The 18370-nt window shown below is 35.4% G+C and overlaps 1 protein-coding gene across 1 annotated transcript; it reads left to right on the top strand.

Moving 5' to 3' along the window:
- The first annotated feature begins 5713 nt into the window (after positions 1–5713).
- On the top strand, positions 5714–15750 carry LOC110116654 (AT-hook motif nuclear-localized protein 1). Its single transcript, XM_020850322.2, has 5 exons — positions 5714–6600; positions 7645–7712; positions 10701–10832; positions 14426–14587; positions 15151–15750. The coding sequence occupies exons 1-5, from the start codon at positions 6138–6140 to the stop codon at positions 15442–15444; spliced, it is 1119 nt and encodes a 372-aa protein (XP_020705981.1). The 5' UTR covers positions 5714–6137; the 3' UTR covers positions 15445–15750.
- The last annotated feature ends 2620 nt before the right edge of the window (positions 15751–18370 follow it).

The raw sequence follows: 18370 nt of genomic DNA on the forward strand, positions 1-18370 counted from the left end.
AAACCTTTTGGCTGCTGCCTTGACCTGAGAAGACCTTGAGGAGAGAAAGAGAGAGAGAGGATCTTGTGAGGGGGAGCTTGTGAGGGGATTCACAAGGGTTGCTCAAGGATCGCTCTGCTTGTCTTTCGTCTGGAGTTTCTCGTCCGTGGAAGGGTCGGTAGAGGTAAGGAGTTTGCTTTTGGTTGTGGTTCTCTGCCAGCTTCAGAAGGAAGCAAAAGGAGGTAGGTTCTCTGCCTTGCCGGGGTGGCAAAAAGGAGTTTCTTGTGAGGGCTTCTCCGCCTAGCTGTGGGGGCTAAAGGAGAGTCACGTTTTGTAGTGCAATACTTGGAGGGTGCCTCCAAGGAGTGGACGTAGGTCGAGTCGACCGAACCACTATAAATTTCTGTGTTCTTTTTCTTGCTTCCGCACTTTTAAATTCCGCATTTATTTTTGTGGTGTGATTTGGTTTGTGATTTTCTTTCTTTGTCTTAAGAATTTTTAAATACCAATTCACCCCCCCCCCCTCTTGGTTAGCTTGGGACTAAGTTCATAGGGCTTAACATCCCGAACGAACTTTCAAGTGGTATCAGAGCGGGATTCGAAAAAATTAAGTTTGAAAACTTTTTGAATTTGATCCATGGCTAACATAGGAAATAGAAACACTACTGAAGGTTATTCGATTACACGACCTCCTCTATTTGACAACTTACCTTTTGATTTTTGGAAAACCCGCATGTCAACGTTTTTACAATCTACTGATTATCGCATGTGGATGCTTATTCAAGAAGGTTATTCTCCACCTTCTCGTGAAATTAATGGTGTTAAAACTGAAGTTGCTTTTACTGAATGGACTTTCGATGAACGTGATTTGGCTCAGTTAAATGCAAAATGTTTGAACTGTTTTTTCTGTGCTTTGAAATCTGAAGATTACATGCGTGTTTCAACTTGCAAAACTGGTAAAGAGATTTGGGATATATATATATATATATATATATATCAATCCCCAAAATTATATATATTACTCAGAATCTATAAAATCAAATCATAAATACTCTGTCCTGAGTATAAAATAAAAACAAAAAGAAATAAAACCGAAAGAATCATGACCAACCTCACACTCCTGCTCTCGATCTTACCCTGACTTGAAATCATTTAAGCATGTATAATGAGCTTAAAAAGCTCAGCAGGTCATCAAAACCTATGACTAAATTTAAAGCACAATAAAGAAGTAATATGCATGTCAATAATTAAATCATAGCAATTACATTAATATGATCATTGAATTAATGTAGAAATAGTAAAATTCATATACAATAGTAGTATATTTTATATGCAATAAAATACTACAGTACATATGCCTGTAAAGCAATAAACCACTATGAATATTAAATCTATAAAATAACAGTCGTATCCGTAATACCAATCAGTAAAAAAATCAAATAAAGTATCAAATCAAAACAATAATAAAGACTATAGAAATTAAATCAATGTAGGAAAATCATATAAGAATGTACACATGTTATCTAATTATTTTATATCATATGCTTAATATCAATACAATGAATTATTAGTATAAAATAATATCAGTATCTAAATCGATAATAATAAAAATCTAGTTGCATTAGTACTAGAATAGTGCAATAATAGTAAATATGTAAAGTTACAAAAATCCATACAGTAATAAAAACAATGCCTTAAAAATATGTATTTCAGTAGTCATATTAAATAAGTAAGAAGTCATAACTATCACGGTATTTTTTTGTATTGTATTAGTATTAATTTTCTGTTAGCTCAGTAAATTGAGTGGTCACCCTTTGTTCGTTGACATAGTAATCAACTCTTTATAACTCTCAATCAATATCATGTGAATCGATATAGGATAATACAAAATAGTAGTATTTAAAGAAAAACCCATCGACCATCCCATATAGGTCCATTAGTCTCCAACCAACGGGTCAATCAGTCTTTACTTATATTTTATAAATACATTATTATCATAAACTATAACAATATTAATATCAATCACATATTCACATTCATTTTCAATGCATTACAATAAATAAAACATAATTGAACTTAATGTAAAAATGCACAAAATGTCATAACAGTAGATAACAAAGAATCCTATTAGACATCAAAGAACTTAATGTAAGAATCCTATGTCGATGGACGAAAATCGCACCATGGCCCCCAAATATCAAATTATCTTTTCTCTCTCCTTACTTTCCTCTCATTTTCCTAAAAAAAATTCTCTTTTTTGTAAATGATAAGGGACTTTAATAAAAATAAGTTAAGCGGCTTAAGATGTTTTAATAACATAATAATATAATATTAATAAAATATTAAATTTAATCAATTTTTAATAGAAAAATTATATAAATCAATTTGGGACTTTAAAATTTATAGAAAAATATCCATAAAATAAATCATTAAATTTAAAAAATATCGGTGAAATTTGTTTGCATATCAGACACATAACGATCCCAAAATCCTCACTTGTACTAATATGTACCAATTTCTTAAGAATTTTCACGGGTGTCCAAAAATTATGAAAAAATTCCCGTAAGTAAAATACTATGATTAAAGAAAATTTTTTTTAATTTGGAGTTATAATGTCTCCAAAAAAATTGGCAAAGTCATAGTACGGGTTATTGCACATGATAATCAGACGATGGTCGTTGAATAGTGGAAAACGAACTATAATAGCTAGGAGGCACAATGGTTAAATAATGAAGGTCAGATAATGATGGTTCAAAAGAAGATATTAGGCAATGACAGTCTTGTGACGATAGTTGGATGATAGTAGTAGTAGGCAATAATTGATGATGTGAGGGGCAGAACCATTGCTATTGTCGACCATATTATCATTGAGGACCTAGATAATGTACCTATGAATGTTCATAATGATGTGATTGATAATGTGTCAATTGGAAATGAATTAGTGGCTTCTCCTATTAAATTGTTATCTTAAGATGGGTGTGCTAATAATATGGTCGATTCTCCTCCGAATACAACTTCTCTTACTAATTCTTTAAATAGTTTGGAAAGTGATCATAATAGTTTGATAATCCTGATCCTATTATACATTGATAAGGATGTCAAGCATTTAATATCTTCTTCCAATGATACTTCTTTGCCGGTTGATGGTTATGATATTGTGGGTAATTTAGTGACTTTTACCACTCTACCTATGATTAATGTTTTGGATAATGTTATTGTAAGGTTTGGTGGTGCCAACAGGGAGGGATTGGATGAGTCTCCTTTAGCTGCTTTGGAACCTGTTGTATTGCCTAATTATGTGGATGCGATAGATAAAGTGCCTTTAATTGATGTCTCAATTTCTCTTATTTATTGTGATACTTTGTAAGCTTAATTGGCTTTGAATTCTAAGGATACTTATGTAGTTATGTGGATCAATTTGGTTAATTGGCTGGATGATTGTCATTCTTCGGCTACCTAAGGTTGGTGAGGATGATAAGATTGTGTCTGAGGAGGAGTTTCAAGCCTTGTATGGCTTGAATGTGATTCGCATCGCTGATTAAACCTTCTTTAAGGTTGTTGTAAACGGAAGAAGATGGTAGCTTGTGCCTTGTTCTGGTGTGGTTGGTCTCTTGGTTGTGGTGGCTCTGTCCGTCTGTTGGTTTGATCTCTTGGTTGTCGTTTTGGGTTTCCCTTCGTGGGGCTTCTCTTGGCTATGGTGGTTTGGCCTCTTAGTGGGTTTGTTATTTTGGTAGTGACTTCGAGTGGAGTTTGGTTGGTGGTTGGTTGTGGGTTCTGTTTTAGGGGTTCAGGTGGGGTTTTCTTGGGGGGTTTGTAGTTTTCTTTTGATTGCTCGGTTGTGGGTTTGTATTTCAACTATTTGGTTTGGTTCTTGGTCTTCCCAAGCCTTTTCCCTTTGGGGTTATTTTTGTTGTCTTTACTTTTTTTGTTATGTTCTTATTCTTTTTTGGAGGTTGCTTTGTCTTGCAGGTGTTAGAGCGATCATGTTGAGCCTTTTCGATCCCAAGTGTGTTATTGATCTGCTTTTGGTAGTCCTTGTTCTCTCTGTTGGTATCCCTGTGTTTGGCCTTATCTTCTTTCAAATGTACCTCGCTTGGGTTTTCTCGATGGATTTGGCTACCTCTTTTTCATTTTGTTTGATTATTGTAATATGTTGGAATAATGGCTTTTAGGTTTTATTTCAAAAGCTATATTTTTATAGAGCTTTTGTTTCATTAAGAACTTGTGATCTTTTATTTATATTAACATGTAGACTCCTATGCGACTTTTATGCATAAATAATAATAATAATTGAATGCATAAGAGTATACTCTTTTTCACAATTAAAGAAGACATAATTACATAATCTAGAATAATTGTTTGATTATTGTTGCAGATATTTCGAAAGAAGTATAGATGATGGAGATCAATGACTATTATTCAAAGTCAATTCATTAATGACATTGTAACAAAAAGCAAATCAAATTGCGTTGATCATGGTTTAGAATTTTTAAAATCTCTTAGTGCTCGTTCCTACTTCATATAAAAAATAGAACCTTATTTATAAATTTTTTTAGAGAAGCATTCCGCTACTTTGATTTTTTTTTTTTTTTTTTAAGATTTGTCTTGTTGAACTCATTGTTTTGATGATGAACATGCGAGATTTGGAGACCATCATTTGATCTTGATCTTTCAATTAATGTCCTTTAGTTTTCATTAATGTTTAGTTTGAGCTTATTTGAAGCTGATTAAAATCACTCTTGGTATCATTGAGTTCGTCTTGTCAAGATGACTAGATTTGATCCTCAATTTAATTTTAAAAATTTTTAATCTAAATATCATTTTGAGACTGAACATTGAATTTTCTGGAGAACACTTACGTTGGATTTTTTTTTTTTTTTGACCCATTCTTTTAACTAAATGAAAATTTTTTTTGGGACATTTAGGCCATTTAAGGCAAACTCACACACACAACGCATACACATAGACTCGAACCATGAACCTCTTAGTTGGAAGCCTAAGCTCTCAACCAATAGGCCAATGAGATTTGTGTTTTTAACTAAATGAAGATACAAAAAATATGATTACAGTAAAGAAAAAGGTCAGGAAGCACAAAATTCATATCTTTTTGCGAGTTGCTTTTCCTCGTATTTTGGAACCGAACCGGTTCCAACCGAAACAACTGATATATCGGTGTTGACTACAAACTTAAAACGTTGCAACGCATATTGTGCCTTTTTATCTTGCTCGACCGCACCCGGCCGAGCAGACCAATCCGGTCTAGAAACCCGGCGAATCGGCCTTCTCAGCCGAAATGCCCAACTCGCCCAAAGATAGAAGAAAAGTGCACGGCTGCACGCTAGGAGGTACGGCCAAACACGATGGTCTCCTCGTAATTTGAACAATTTCCGAGGGTCTTCACTCATGGTGACCACCCTTTAGTTTTATCCAGAAGGCGTAGGTGGTAGACAAAAGGCGAACCTCCAACGTTCTAATTTTTTAAAAAAATCGAGAAATTTTAGGAGGAAGGAAAAATAGAAATAATTTAAAATTTTGATTAAAAAACCTTTTTTTTCCATAATGCACCTTAATAATTTCCCGTGATGGACGGAAAGTTGGAAAGCATATTTCGATTTTTGTGTCTCCTCCGCATAAAATATTCCCTTCGATTTCAAAAAAATCTCCAAATTAGTAATTATTATTTTGCTTTATCACCAACTAATTGATTATTTAATTATTTAGCATAAATTAATTTTTCAGCTCTCGGACCAGTTCTCCCACTCTCTTCCTCTCAGGCGAGGTTCAAAGAGCGCCTAAATCCGTTAAGCGACGAGCCGGCGGCAGTTCTGCTACCAAAATCAGCTGTTTTCCGGCCATCTCGGCGCTTTAGATTGCCGGAATCTACTGTGAAAGCAGCGCAAAAGAGTTTTTATGCGAGATTGAGTTCTTGCGCTTGAGCTCTTTTTGCTGCAATTATATCTAAAGACTGGAGCTTGATAAAAATTTAGTCTTTCGAATCGGACGAGAAAGTGTTACAGTTCCGTCGCTGAATCTTCGATCCGTCATTCTCATTGGAGTAGTCTTGAGCTGCTGAGGAGATTGAAGAAGGGTCCTCAGATTTGAATTATATATAAACCACCAGCTAAAGATTGAAGATTTGCCAGGATTTTTTAGGGCATATGTTATGCATGGAGGGAAGGGAAGGGATGAAACCTGGTGGTTTTATGGCGGCGCCAGAGGTTGGTGGGAGTTATCAAAACCCGATGCCTTCGCCGCCGCCGGCATCGGCGGCCCCGGTGGTGACAAGGGTCGAGAATCTTAGTCCGAGGGTAGGCCTAGTTACTCCAACTCCTTCCGCCGCGGTGAATCCGCAAACTCATCAACCAGCTCCGGCCCTGACGCCGACGAAGGCGTCCGCTGGGTTGACGGCATGGCCGGGGATGCCGGGGAAGAAGAAGAGGGGGAGGCCCAGGAAGTACGCGCCAGATGGGAGTGTGATGCCGCTGAACCCCACGCCAATCTCGGCATCTCTGCCGCCGGGGGAGCACTCCGCACCGCCCGCTTTCTCTTTGAAGCGGGGTAAAGGGCGGCCAGGGGGGTTCTTGACCAAGCAACAACCGCGGATTGAGCTGGAATCTTTAGGTAATTTCATCACCCAATCTTCCCTATAATTTTATCGGTTTGATTGGAGCTTTCTGGGCAATGAACAATTTTGTGCTTTCCTATTTGTTTTGACCTTTCTGTGTCTTTATCCCTTCAACTTTGAGTTCCGAAATATTTGGTGTTATCGTCTCTGGGGCCACTACTGATGTAGGGGGTTTCTTCATATCCGCCATGAATGCGGTTCTTTCTTGTAGGGTAAGACAGACAACCCTGCGTTGTGTGGGGTTCGATTGGAATTTTTTTTTTAGACCTTTGCATTTCGAAAGATAAATTTGTATAATTTGCCTCCATTAACAACTGATAAGTGAACTGATAATCTTTCTCTCTCTCTGTCTCTTGAAATATTAATGTGTGCAAGTTCATAAATTGGTTCCCACGATATACGAGGGAATGGGACCTGTACGGGGCCATGTTTGACATTTTATGAGGACCGTACATCTGGTCCACGTACTACTGGAATATTAGTCGACCTGGCGAATCTAACGAATATTTTTTTTTTTTAAGTTTTTTGGCTTCACATCACTACAGCTTCTATATATTTTCTTAGATAATGCTGAACCTGTATTATTTTTTGAGGTGGATTATTCCAACTTCTTTCAACTCTTTCAAAACGATTCTGATTTTTTTATTGGATTAGTTGGATTGCTGTAATTACATTCGCGCAATTAAGGCTGTTTTTTGTTCTATACTAAAAAATCATTTTTTTAAAAAAGCAATAAAACGAAATCTAAATTATGAACTGGTAAAAATTTTGTTTTATTTTTGTCCATATTGCAAAGCTAACAAAGCATTTTTGTTTGATCGATTTTCAGTTTGGATTGAATTTCTCTGTTGTAAAGATTTTGGTTTTGTTTGGGACGGCTTTCTTATTACTTCATAGTACAAAATTTTTTTATTTTTTTTAAAAAGTTATTTTAAGAAGCAGTAAAAAAACTGTCTCAAATGCAGTCAAAGTCATTAGATGGGACCATGTTTTTTTTCTTTTTAATGCTGTCTTGTTGAAGTTATTGGTTTTTCTCTCAGGCGAGATGGTGGCATGCTCAGCTGGTGCAAATTTCACCCCTCATATAATCACTGTGGCTTCTGGAGAGGTATGCTTTAAATATAACGGCTAGCTTCCTGATCGCTATAATTTGAAACAATGCTATGCGGATGAATTGCCTCTTTTATTTTTTGGTTCATAATTGTCCAAACTTTATACTACCTTTTCTGGTTGTGGATTTACCAAATAAGGCTGGCTGATTACGACGAAATGTCCAGTTCCTAAAGAGTGGGAACTCATTTGTTTGTTACTTGGCCTATTGGTTGAGAGCTTTGGCTTCCAATTAAAAGGTTCAGGGTTCGAGTCTATGTGTATGCGTTGTGTGTGTGAGTTTGACTTAAATGGCCTAAATGTCCCAAAAAAAAAAGGAACTCATTTGTTTGTTACTGCATTGACATGACATTTGATTTGACACACATATGGAATGCCAATCCTGCATACCCAAGCCATCCAGAGCATGATTAGGACCGTGGGGAAAACACTTGCAAGAGTCTCTTTTAACCGAAATCCAGCCGTGCCACCGAAGTAATTTGACTGTGGGTTCACGGTTTGATTGATTGGATCGGTCCAATAAATATAGTCACTTAAATACAAATTAAAACACTTTAAAAAAAGAATTTTTTTTTTCCAAATATCGTATCATATCAAATAAGCAAGAGGAATTTATCAGAAGCGTATGTTAATTCATTGAAATATAGAGTTCTAGATTTAGTTCTTCCACATCTGAGTCAATGTTTATGACATATAGCATTCTTTTCACTTAGAATGGGATGTGTGGAAAAATGAGAACTAATTGCTTAGACTGGGGACGATGGCCCTTAATACATTACCCAAAATTCACTTGATAAAGCATTAATCTTAAAGCATACTTGAATTGAAAATTTTCAGAATCAAATTCATAATCATATGAATTCTAATTTTAACAAACTTGTGGTCAAACTAAAGGTCTTACTAGACAGGCTCATCAACACCAAGGGTGATCGGATCCGAGTCTGAACTAGCCCAAATCAAGAACTTGAAATATATTTGCAAACTCTTGAATAGTAATTAGAGAATCAAATGATCGCTAAATTTTGCATGTTTATAGTCAAATCAAGCATCTTGATGAGACAAATCCAATGACCTTAAGATCGCTTAATTTCGACATTCTTAAGGCACCTAGCTAAATGCTGAAAGAATTATATTTTATCAAAAAAAATCATTATAGGCCGTCTGATGATGTGTTTCAAATCAGCTATCTTTATGAAATATGTCACTTTCAAAAATTATGAATAGACCCACTCTCTACATAAATGAGGACCTTAGCTCAAGATTCAAAAAAGCTCAATGACTTGAAGAATTCAAGAACTCCATCAGACCATCACTCGAATGTTTTTTGTCGAGCCACCATCGTCAAACCACTGCTTAACCATCATCATTGAACCACTGCTTGACCACCATCGTCAAACCATTGTCACCCAACCTCTAATTATTGCACCTGACAATGGTCCTTCAACCACCATTATTTGACTACAGTCCTTCAACTGTTGTCGCCCAACCAAGATCTCTCCAATTTCAAGCCAAGGCTCCTCATTCATGCAAATTCTTGGGCTCTATTTATAATTTTTCATAGTGGCAATTTTTGTAATTTTTCCCAAAGTCTGAAAACATCATTGAACGACTTATATTAATTTTTTTCTTCATAAATCAACTCTTAGCATTTAAGCACCTTAATGACATCAAAATAGAGTGATATTGGGCTTGTTGGATTCCTGATCTTATCCAAAAATGATCAATTTGACTACAAACATAAATGATTTAGAAATCATTTGGTCTTTCAATTAATATCACGAATTTTCGAACTCCATTTCAACTGTCTGATCTGGACTCATTTCAACTTGAATAGGATCAATTTTGGCGTCATTAGGTTCATCTTGTCAAAACGTTCATTTCGATTACAAGCTTACTAAAATTGAAGTTCAAATGATTTTGAATTTAATTTTAGAAATTCTCAATCCAAAAATTGCATTAATATTAGTTCTTTATGGTATAAATTTTTTAATATTGTATCAATTCGATCTGGACTCATCTCAATCTTATGTCATTGCATTAATATATATATGATCCTTAATATATATATATATATATATTAAGGATCACACCATTTAAAAATTGATCTAGCTATGACATAAGATTGACTTGTGTGGATCAAATTCCATAAATTTTCATGATGAAATATCATTCATCAAGTACATATAAAAATACAATGATGAACTGATAGCATATATAAGCCCTTTTAAAGGTCTAAATTTACCTATGCATATTACCAATCAAAATTGTGTAGTACACGAAAGATATTATCATGAACACATGTATTTAATTTCAATTGATTATTTACAATAATAAGTATCTTACATTGCAATCAGTGTTATCCATTATAAAAGATTTTATGCAACCAAGTGAGGATCAAATAATCTTTAAAAAATTATTGTAATATTGGATGTCACTATGCTAAAGAAAATTAATTGATCGACTAATCCTGTTTTGAAGGTGCTAACATTAAAATAAAATTGGGTGGAGAATGAGGATTCCCTCTTCAAAAGATCCATGCATATATGTCTAAGTGTGTTAGTGAGTTTGTATATATATATTCAAGCTGAAATTAAAATCTAGAAATTTTTTTTGGTGAGTTTGGGTCTCTTGAAGTTCAATTTGATCACCCCTAATCACAAGAAACTCTTGATTTTCATAAAAAAATGAATTGTTTTTGTTGTTTTTGGTAGTGTTGTAGTATTTTATGTTTTGTTAAATATGATAAGTCCATCTTATTCACAACCTACCATGTAATGACGGAATGCTTACATAACAATTATTCTTAGTTGAAATAGCACTTCTCATACGGCCATTAAATTTATTTATGCAAAGTATTTATGAGGACAGAAGAAGCAAACCTACACAATATAATGAGTGGAGTATCGCACATTGATATTTGGAATTAGTGTCGACACAATTTGTGATTATTTGAGTCTTAAATTTGTTTTCTCTATTTTTTTTCTAGGATGTTACTATGAAGATAATGTCATTTTCTCAACAAGGGCCTCGAGCAATTTGTATCCTCTCAGCAAATGGTGTGGTTTCAAATGTTACTCTTCGACAACCAGATTCCTCCGGCGGCACCTTGACATACGAGGTTTGAACCATAGCTGTTATTATAGTAGGTTTTAGTGACTCAAGTTTTAACCTTTCTATGCTCACTTTTATTTGTATGCTACCAATTTGGTCATGATTATTTTTGAATATGTTCTTCATGAAAGTCTGGTACTTTGGTTGAACAGCTTAATTTATTTATTATTTTACTAGTACAGAATTATAGATTTTCATAGAAGTTCGGAAAACAGCGAGAATTCTTGAGTATTAGCCTGCTAGTTCTATTTGTCTATATTATAACCTGAGACTGATTTTTTTTCCTTTATCAACAATATACGAGAATGTGGTGTGCTCTTTACCTTACTTGGATTTTGGAGTTTTATTATGATTGAATATTTTAAAATTGGCCACTCAATCTAATAGCTCATGGAATATTCTAATATCGAAGCCATGCATTTATACAGTATCATATTTCGCATTAGTAGTTGGATCTCATATTGTTCTTCCAAATTTTAGTCATACTTCTTGATCATCTTTAGACAATTTGTAATATACTTTGTCAACAACGGTATTCTTCTTGATTGTGACAGCAAATTGCTTCATGAACATGCTTTCCATCTCAACAAATATCATAAGTTAGTTATTGGGAAGTTCAAAATATCATTCAAAAGCAACCTGATCATAAGGAACAAAATGGCAAAAGAGTGCAAGATCCATGCCGCCTATATTCTTACATGTTGCAATAATTGGATTAAGTGGTAGTTCAAGCTATCTTTGACTATCATTCCCATTAAACAGCTTAAACTATGTGATGGAATACCTCTTGTGATACGTTATCAAACATGTTTAGTTGGATGTGGTGGACACTTGGCTAGAAATTTCTCTTCTTGTTCCAAAACTATGATTGCTTCACTTTGTTAACATGTCGGTCCATAACTATGGGTCCCTTCATGGCAGTAGGTCCGTTTGATTATTTTAGATCATTTTTCATCCTAATGTTCAATTATAGGTCATACTTAGAGTTTAGTACTCCACCCGATCATCTTGTTTGATATGTGCCCTCAATGCTTGATTTTCTTGTTGTTTTTGCTCGATGATATGTTGCAATTCCTCAAGGAACGTCATTATCGCTTCTATTTGATCGTACCCCTGTCAACGGGATTCATTGACCGCCATGTTAGAGGACGACAATATAGAATGTGTAATTTGTCATATCCTTCTTTTCTCTTTTGTCGTATCACCTCTCCGCTTGTTTCCACTGCTTTTGCATTGATTCCTCCATATCTCATGTTGAAACCGTTTGGGAAACCAAGAGATCAACATCTATGGTCAGCTCCTCTTGTTGGAGTGGGTGATTCACTCTTTGATCCACCATTATGCGCTATATTGTCATGCCCTCAGTCACCATTATTGAGAGGAGCTGCTCCATAAGTAGGATCCCTTGTCTTCAACGCCATGTTTATCACTAATCCTCATTGGCTCTGTATTCACACCATAATTGTCATCATTAGTATCGACGCCACTGCCTCACTGCTCAAGTATCTCTAAAATTATGGATATGTTGTTATCACTATCATCGGCCATAATCTGAACTACTAATTCACCTTTTACTTTTTCCTCATGTCTTATGGATCTAAAGAGGGAAACCCCTCTGTTCAAAATCATAGGAAGAAGCTTCAGGTTGAGCGAAAGTCACTTATAAATGGACTGAGGGATAACTTTGAAAGGAAGATGAAGCTCAAATAAGCATTGATTGTCATCTGCTAAATTATTTATAGGGTTTAGAATTAGGGGAAAGTGCTTCATCCTTGATTTTTGTCTCAACATAGCTGTCCACACATTAAGTTTGGGAGAAATGGAAAATCAATCAATTAAAATAGCTAAACCGATTAGATGATTTAGAAGTCCAATTCAAATTGCCAGATGGCCACCATAATTGTTGCAGTTGATTGGTAAAACTCACATCCAATTGAGCCATGAGAAACCTAAATCACCCATGTTATACAACTAATACATTATGTTAAATATGCAAAATGTTTCGTCTAAGGCTTCGTTTGAGACGGCTTTTTTATTGCTTCTTAAAGTAGCTTTTTAGTATAAAAATTTTAATGTTTAAACTACAAAGCTATTTTAAGAAGCAATAAAAAAACCGTCCCAAACGAAGCCTAAATCTCTTCTTAAGCCATGGAAGATTTCACATTTCATTCTAACAATTGTCGTATCTATTTCCGCTCTCCTAAACCATTCGATGGTGCCATGTGGCCGCGATCTCCACATGGATTTCAAGAAAGACCCTGAAAATGCCTATAGTCCTAATGGCTCTCCACCATGAATCTTCATCATTTCTTAGGATAATTGTCTGCTAGTCAATCAGTTGACTAATGTCAACACGTGGAACCAACCCTCTCTACCTTCGCCACATGTCCCCCTACTCCAGGTCAGCATGTGTGTCACCCATGAATCTTTTATCCAATTGTCCCAACGTCTATAATAGCCTGCTTTTGAACTTCACTAGCATCAATGAACTCAAGCCTTAGCCAAAACTCCTCCAAATTATAAACTCAAAGCTTTTGGCAATGAGTTCAGGAAGAGTATTCAAGGAGTGATCATGATAACTTTTCTAGATACTAAAACTTTCCATGCTCACCCTCTTGTGACATAAGCAGACAGGTCGAGCTACTTAAATTTGTGCTCTCTCACCCTCTTGTAACATAAGCAGACAGGTCGAGCTACTTAAATTTGTGCTCTCTCTCTCTCTCTCTCTCTCTCTCTCTCTCTCTCTCTCTCTCTCTCTCTTCTTTTCTTTTTCATCAGCAAGTAAACTAGCTTAATTGACAAACTCAATCGTCCATGTATCTTTTCTTAAACCGACCTCTTCTCCTCTTGTGAAGCGGTTGGAAGTCAACTTTTTTCGGGTTGTGGATTGTCTGGATTAATAACCATACATCTGATTGTTAGACCGGTAAGCCCAGGTGGAACAAAGACAGAAGTTTCACCTCTCTTGTACTCGCCGAACTCACGCCCGGGTCCAAGGAAGTTGTTTAGGAAGGATTTTTGAGGGAGTTATGAGGGAAATTTGAAAATAGGGATTGTTTAGAGATTTCGTTTTGGATTGTATGCATTAAATAGTTTGTTGTTCTAGGATTATGACATCTTAAATTTGGCTGAATTTGAGATCTCTTATGTTTAGGTTTTTGGGCTCTAGCGGCATCTAGAGATTTGGGAGAGAGATCCTCCTCTCGAATAGAGGATCAATTGTATCTTGTTATTTTTCTTCTGTTAGTTTGATTATCACAATAAAATTACAATTTTTCTGATTTTTCCTTTGGATTTGTGCATCGTTCTCGCTGTTTTCATCAAGATAGTTAGGTTTTATTTGGGAATTCCAAGTATTTCCCAACAGTGACCTTGAAAACAGAAGGACCATATTATGGTTTGAGAGAAATAATAAGACCTATTTGCAACTTATCCTAAGATATATGATGATAAAGAAAGAAGTTTTTATTTTGTACCTGAAATATGCAGCTTAGGCAGATAACTGTTGATTTCAATATCATGTCATGTTTCTTTCCAACTCATTTGCTTGCACAGCTAAAATTTATCCTGAGCACATCAGCCGTTTACGCTGTTTTGCAGGGCATATTTGAATTACTCTCCTTATCAGGATCATTTATGCCAAATGAAAATGGTGGAACAAAGAGCCGGTCTGGCGGGATGAGTGTCTCATTAGCAAGCCCTGATGGTCGTGTTCTAGGGGGAGGCGTAGCTGGTCTTTTGGTTGCTGCTAGTCCTGTGCAGGTAATCCTTTTTTCTCAAATAAAGGTCATCATCAAAGCCCTACATGGGGTCCTGATTTCCACCCATGCTTTGCTCGAACGGGCTTCACCCACCCACGCCCATCCATGGTGACTTTCGGGATGTCGTACCCACCTATACCCACCCACTTTCCATATTTTTTGAACGCAATATGCCATAAACTGATGGCCTTAAGAGGCCTGTTGCTCTTTTCCTAATTGCAAACTTTCAAACCGCATATCATAATTTGTCGTAGTCACAATATGGTTAAGTGTTGCATGCTACGTAGTGAGGATTGCAATAACATAAGGTATATGGTGATTAACAATGTAAATCGATTTATCCCCCATTGTTAGTACCCACCCACAAGGGTATGGGTGAGTACATGGGTGGGTGTGGATATGAGTACCCAATGCAGGGCTCTGAACTCATCATGGCTTCATGGGTCAAATTATCTCTCTTTCCCCTCCATTCTTTTGTTTAATTTTCAAGCTTCATTTGCAAAAGAGAAACACATTCTATCCTTGGAAGGAAACTGAACATTCGAGACTGTTCTTAAATTTAAGGTCGTGGTGGGCAGCTTCTTGCCTGGCTACCAACTGGAGCAGAAAACAAAGAAACCTAAACTGGAGACATCAGCGGCAATGCCGGCAGCCGGAGTTGCAGTTCGAATGCCTACGGAGGTAGAAGATACTTACAGTAGTGGCGGGCAAGGACAACAATTGGCTTCTACACCAAAGCCAAGCCTTACCATCTCATCTTCCTTCAAAGGAGAAAACTGGTCTGCCTCTCTACATTCTTCAGTACCTGACTCTAGAAACTCTGCTACTGATATTAACATATCACTACCTGGAGAATGAACCATTAATTTTTTTTAAGAGTGAGGTATCTTACTGACATAGAAGCTGCCTCTTCCCTCAATTTGCTCTGCAGCAAATTAATCTCAACTGCAAATTCCGTTCTTTTGGTTTGGCATTTCGTTTATCGAACATCTTAATTAATTTGTGCTTATGACTGTAGCTATAATTATCTTTTAGTTATTTTTTTTCCTCGATTTTGTTCGAATTTATTGTAATTCATGGTTTCCAGTCCAGTTTTTTGTTGAACTCAATTGATGTTAGTTTCTTTATTACTTGTGGTCTTGACTTTTTTCATGATTTGAACTTCAAATTAATGAACATGCCCCACTGGAACATTTGCTTCTTATGGTTAGAATTAATGTCAGTTTTAGAGGAAGTTATGAATTTGTTTGGCGCATTTATCTTACTGTTTTTTAAAATAATTTTTTTAGTAAAAAAAAGATTTGAGCTAGAAATTTTTGTACCAAAAAATTGATTTAGAAAATAGTAAAAAGGTCATCCCAAACGAAGCCTATAACAATTACTTTCTAAATGATGAAGCTACTTGCACTTAAAAAAATGCTCATTTTTAGCAGTAATTATTTTGTGCGGATGATGAACGCCGTCCGGAGACCAACAAGAATGCACCATGTCACCTTGTGCTCAGTATCACGTCTCGGTACCGCTCACGTGACACATTCTTGTTGATCTCTGGACTACGTTCTACGTCTGGTCTCCACACAAAATAATCTCTCCATTTTTAGGGCTGTTAGAAATGCTCAGCTTGCCAAAAAAAAAAAGCTCAGGTTTGGCTTGTTAAGGGGTTTATGTATATGACTAGTTTGTAATGCAAATGAAATGAGCCAAATATAAATAGTTATTTTGAGTTAATTTTTAAACGAGATGAATATTAACAGAAATTTGTCTAATCGTATTAAGCTAGTTAATTGTTTCAATATATATATATAGTTTTTGAGTAATAATAAATTGTGAATTTTTAAAATACTTATTTGCTTGTGAATGCTTGCTTCATAAAAAAATACGTAGATTTTATTTGGAACAATTTTTTAGTTGAAAATTTTATAATTTAAAAAATTAATTTAAAAAATTATCCCAAATGAAACCTTACTCAACCTTAAAAGTTAAAACTGTAGAGTTGGGTGAATTATATATATGTGCTAATTTTCACGAACTTAAGCTTCATTATACGGAATTAAATAGCATTTAATAAAAAAGGTAAATTTTCATTTTATTGAAATCTCGTTATATTATAAATTTAACACTCAAATTATGTATCAAGTTATTAACTCATTGTCATTCAAACTCTTTATAATGCTTCCTCAATTGCTATGGCGTTCGTTTGCTATAACGCAGTCTGTTATAAAGGAACTTTTATTTTATCCAGTAAACGTACGCAGATGAACGTTCGGTTTTAGGCAAAAAAAGCGCCTGTACCGAGTACCGAGGTGTACCGAGTTTTTTCAAGAAAAAACTCGGTACATGCGCTTCTTTGCCTAAAACCGAAGATTCCTCTGCGTACGTTCACTGGATATAATAAAAGTTCGTTATAAAGCCTCTCTTCTCTCTCTCTCTATAGGTTAATTTATAGATGAGAGCACAGGTGTTCTAGGAAACCAAATATCAACACATTTAAGCATATAAAAAATATTATATAATATCCCTGGTTTCCCATTTTCCATAAACTACTCAATAAAGGATTCACGATAATAAAGAGATCACATGAATATTAAGAGTACCCTATATTTCAAATGAAATTTATCTCTCTTACTTAGAGGATGTTTAGTTTGCTAAAAAAGAAATGCAATATAAAAGAAATATAATATATTTGAAATGTTTGAAGTTGTTTGAATGAGTATAAAAGTAACACAGGAGATTTTTTTTTTTTTTTTGCTTGAAATAAAATGAATGCAATGTAAAGTAAAATAAAAGTGATGGTCCATGACCACTGGTAGCCAACGACGGGTAGCAGCAGCAAATGGGGCCGCCGACAGTGGGTAGGCGATGGCAACAAGCGGATGATTGATGGTAGTCAACTATTTCCTATAGTCAACTGGCGACAATGGTGGCCAGCATCAGTTGCTAGCGATGGAAGATGGTTGGCGACTATCGTGCTATCGACAATAATGCAGTTAGCTTGTGGTGAAAAAGGAATTCAACCAAAATTGAGCGAATTTATAATTCATAAAAAATTAATTATTGAGTGAAAAAAGAATTCACTGAATTTTTACACAGCTTTCCTTTTTCATTAAACTAAACACGTAAATTCCATTTCTAAATTGTATTCCTTTTACGTTGCATTCCTCATCTAACATACCAAACAACCCATTAGATATTAATGTTTGGCGTGCCTGCTTAACAGACAATGATTAAATATACATCCCAAAAGAGTATATATTAAACACTCAAAACCTAAGGGCCAAGCACATTATGATTTCACTTAGTTTGTATTACATCTCATCAAAATAACCTTATGAGATCTCTACATAACTATTTCACACCCGCCATAGAATATATATATATATATGAAGAACATTGAGAAATATTCAAAGAGAAACTTATCTTACAAAATCTGAAATTTTCAGCTTTTGCTAAAATCATCTTTGTTATTCTCGAGTATCTTCTAGCTCAATTTCACGAGAAATTATTCTGTGCGGAGACCGAAACGCAAAACTTCATCCGAAGACTAATCAGAATGTGCCACATCAACGATACCGAGCCGCAGTACCGAGCGAAGGGTGATGTTCGGCGTCCGCACAGAATAATTAATCCAATTTCACAAAGCTCAAAACAGTTCACAAAGTCAAAGGCTTTGAAGTTTAAACTGCCCTTCATAACCTCTCTGTACTTGGAGCAATTATTAGGTCCTTTCACTGGATGTAGAGGAAGGTTCGGTTTTAGCCAAAAATAGGTAAAAAGTGCAAATACC

Source organism: Dendrobium catenatum, unplaced genomic scaffold (genome assembly GCF_001605985.2).
Source record: "Dendrobium catenatum unplaced genomic scaffold, ASM160598v2 fragScaff_scaffold_793, whole genome shotgun sequence".
Lineage (NCBI taxonomy): Eukaryota > Viridiplantae > Streptophyta > Magnoliopsida > Asparagales > Orchidaceae > Dendrobium > Dendrobium catenatum.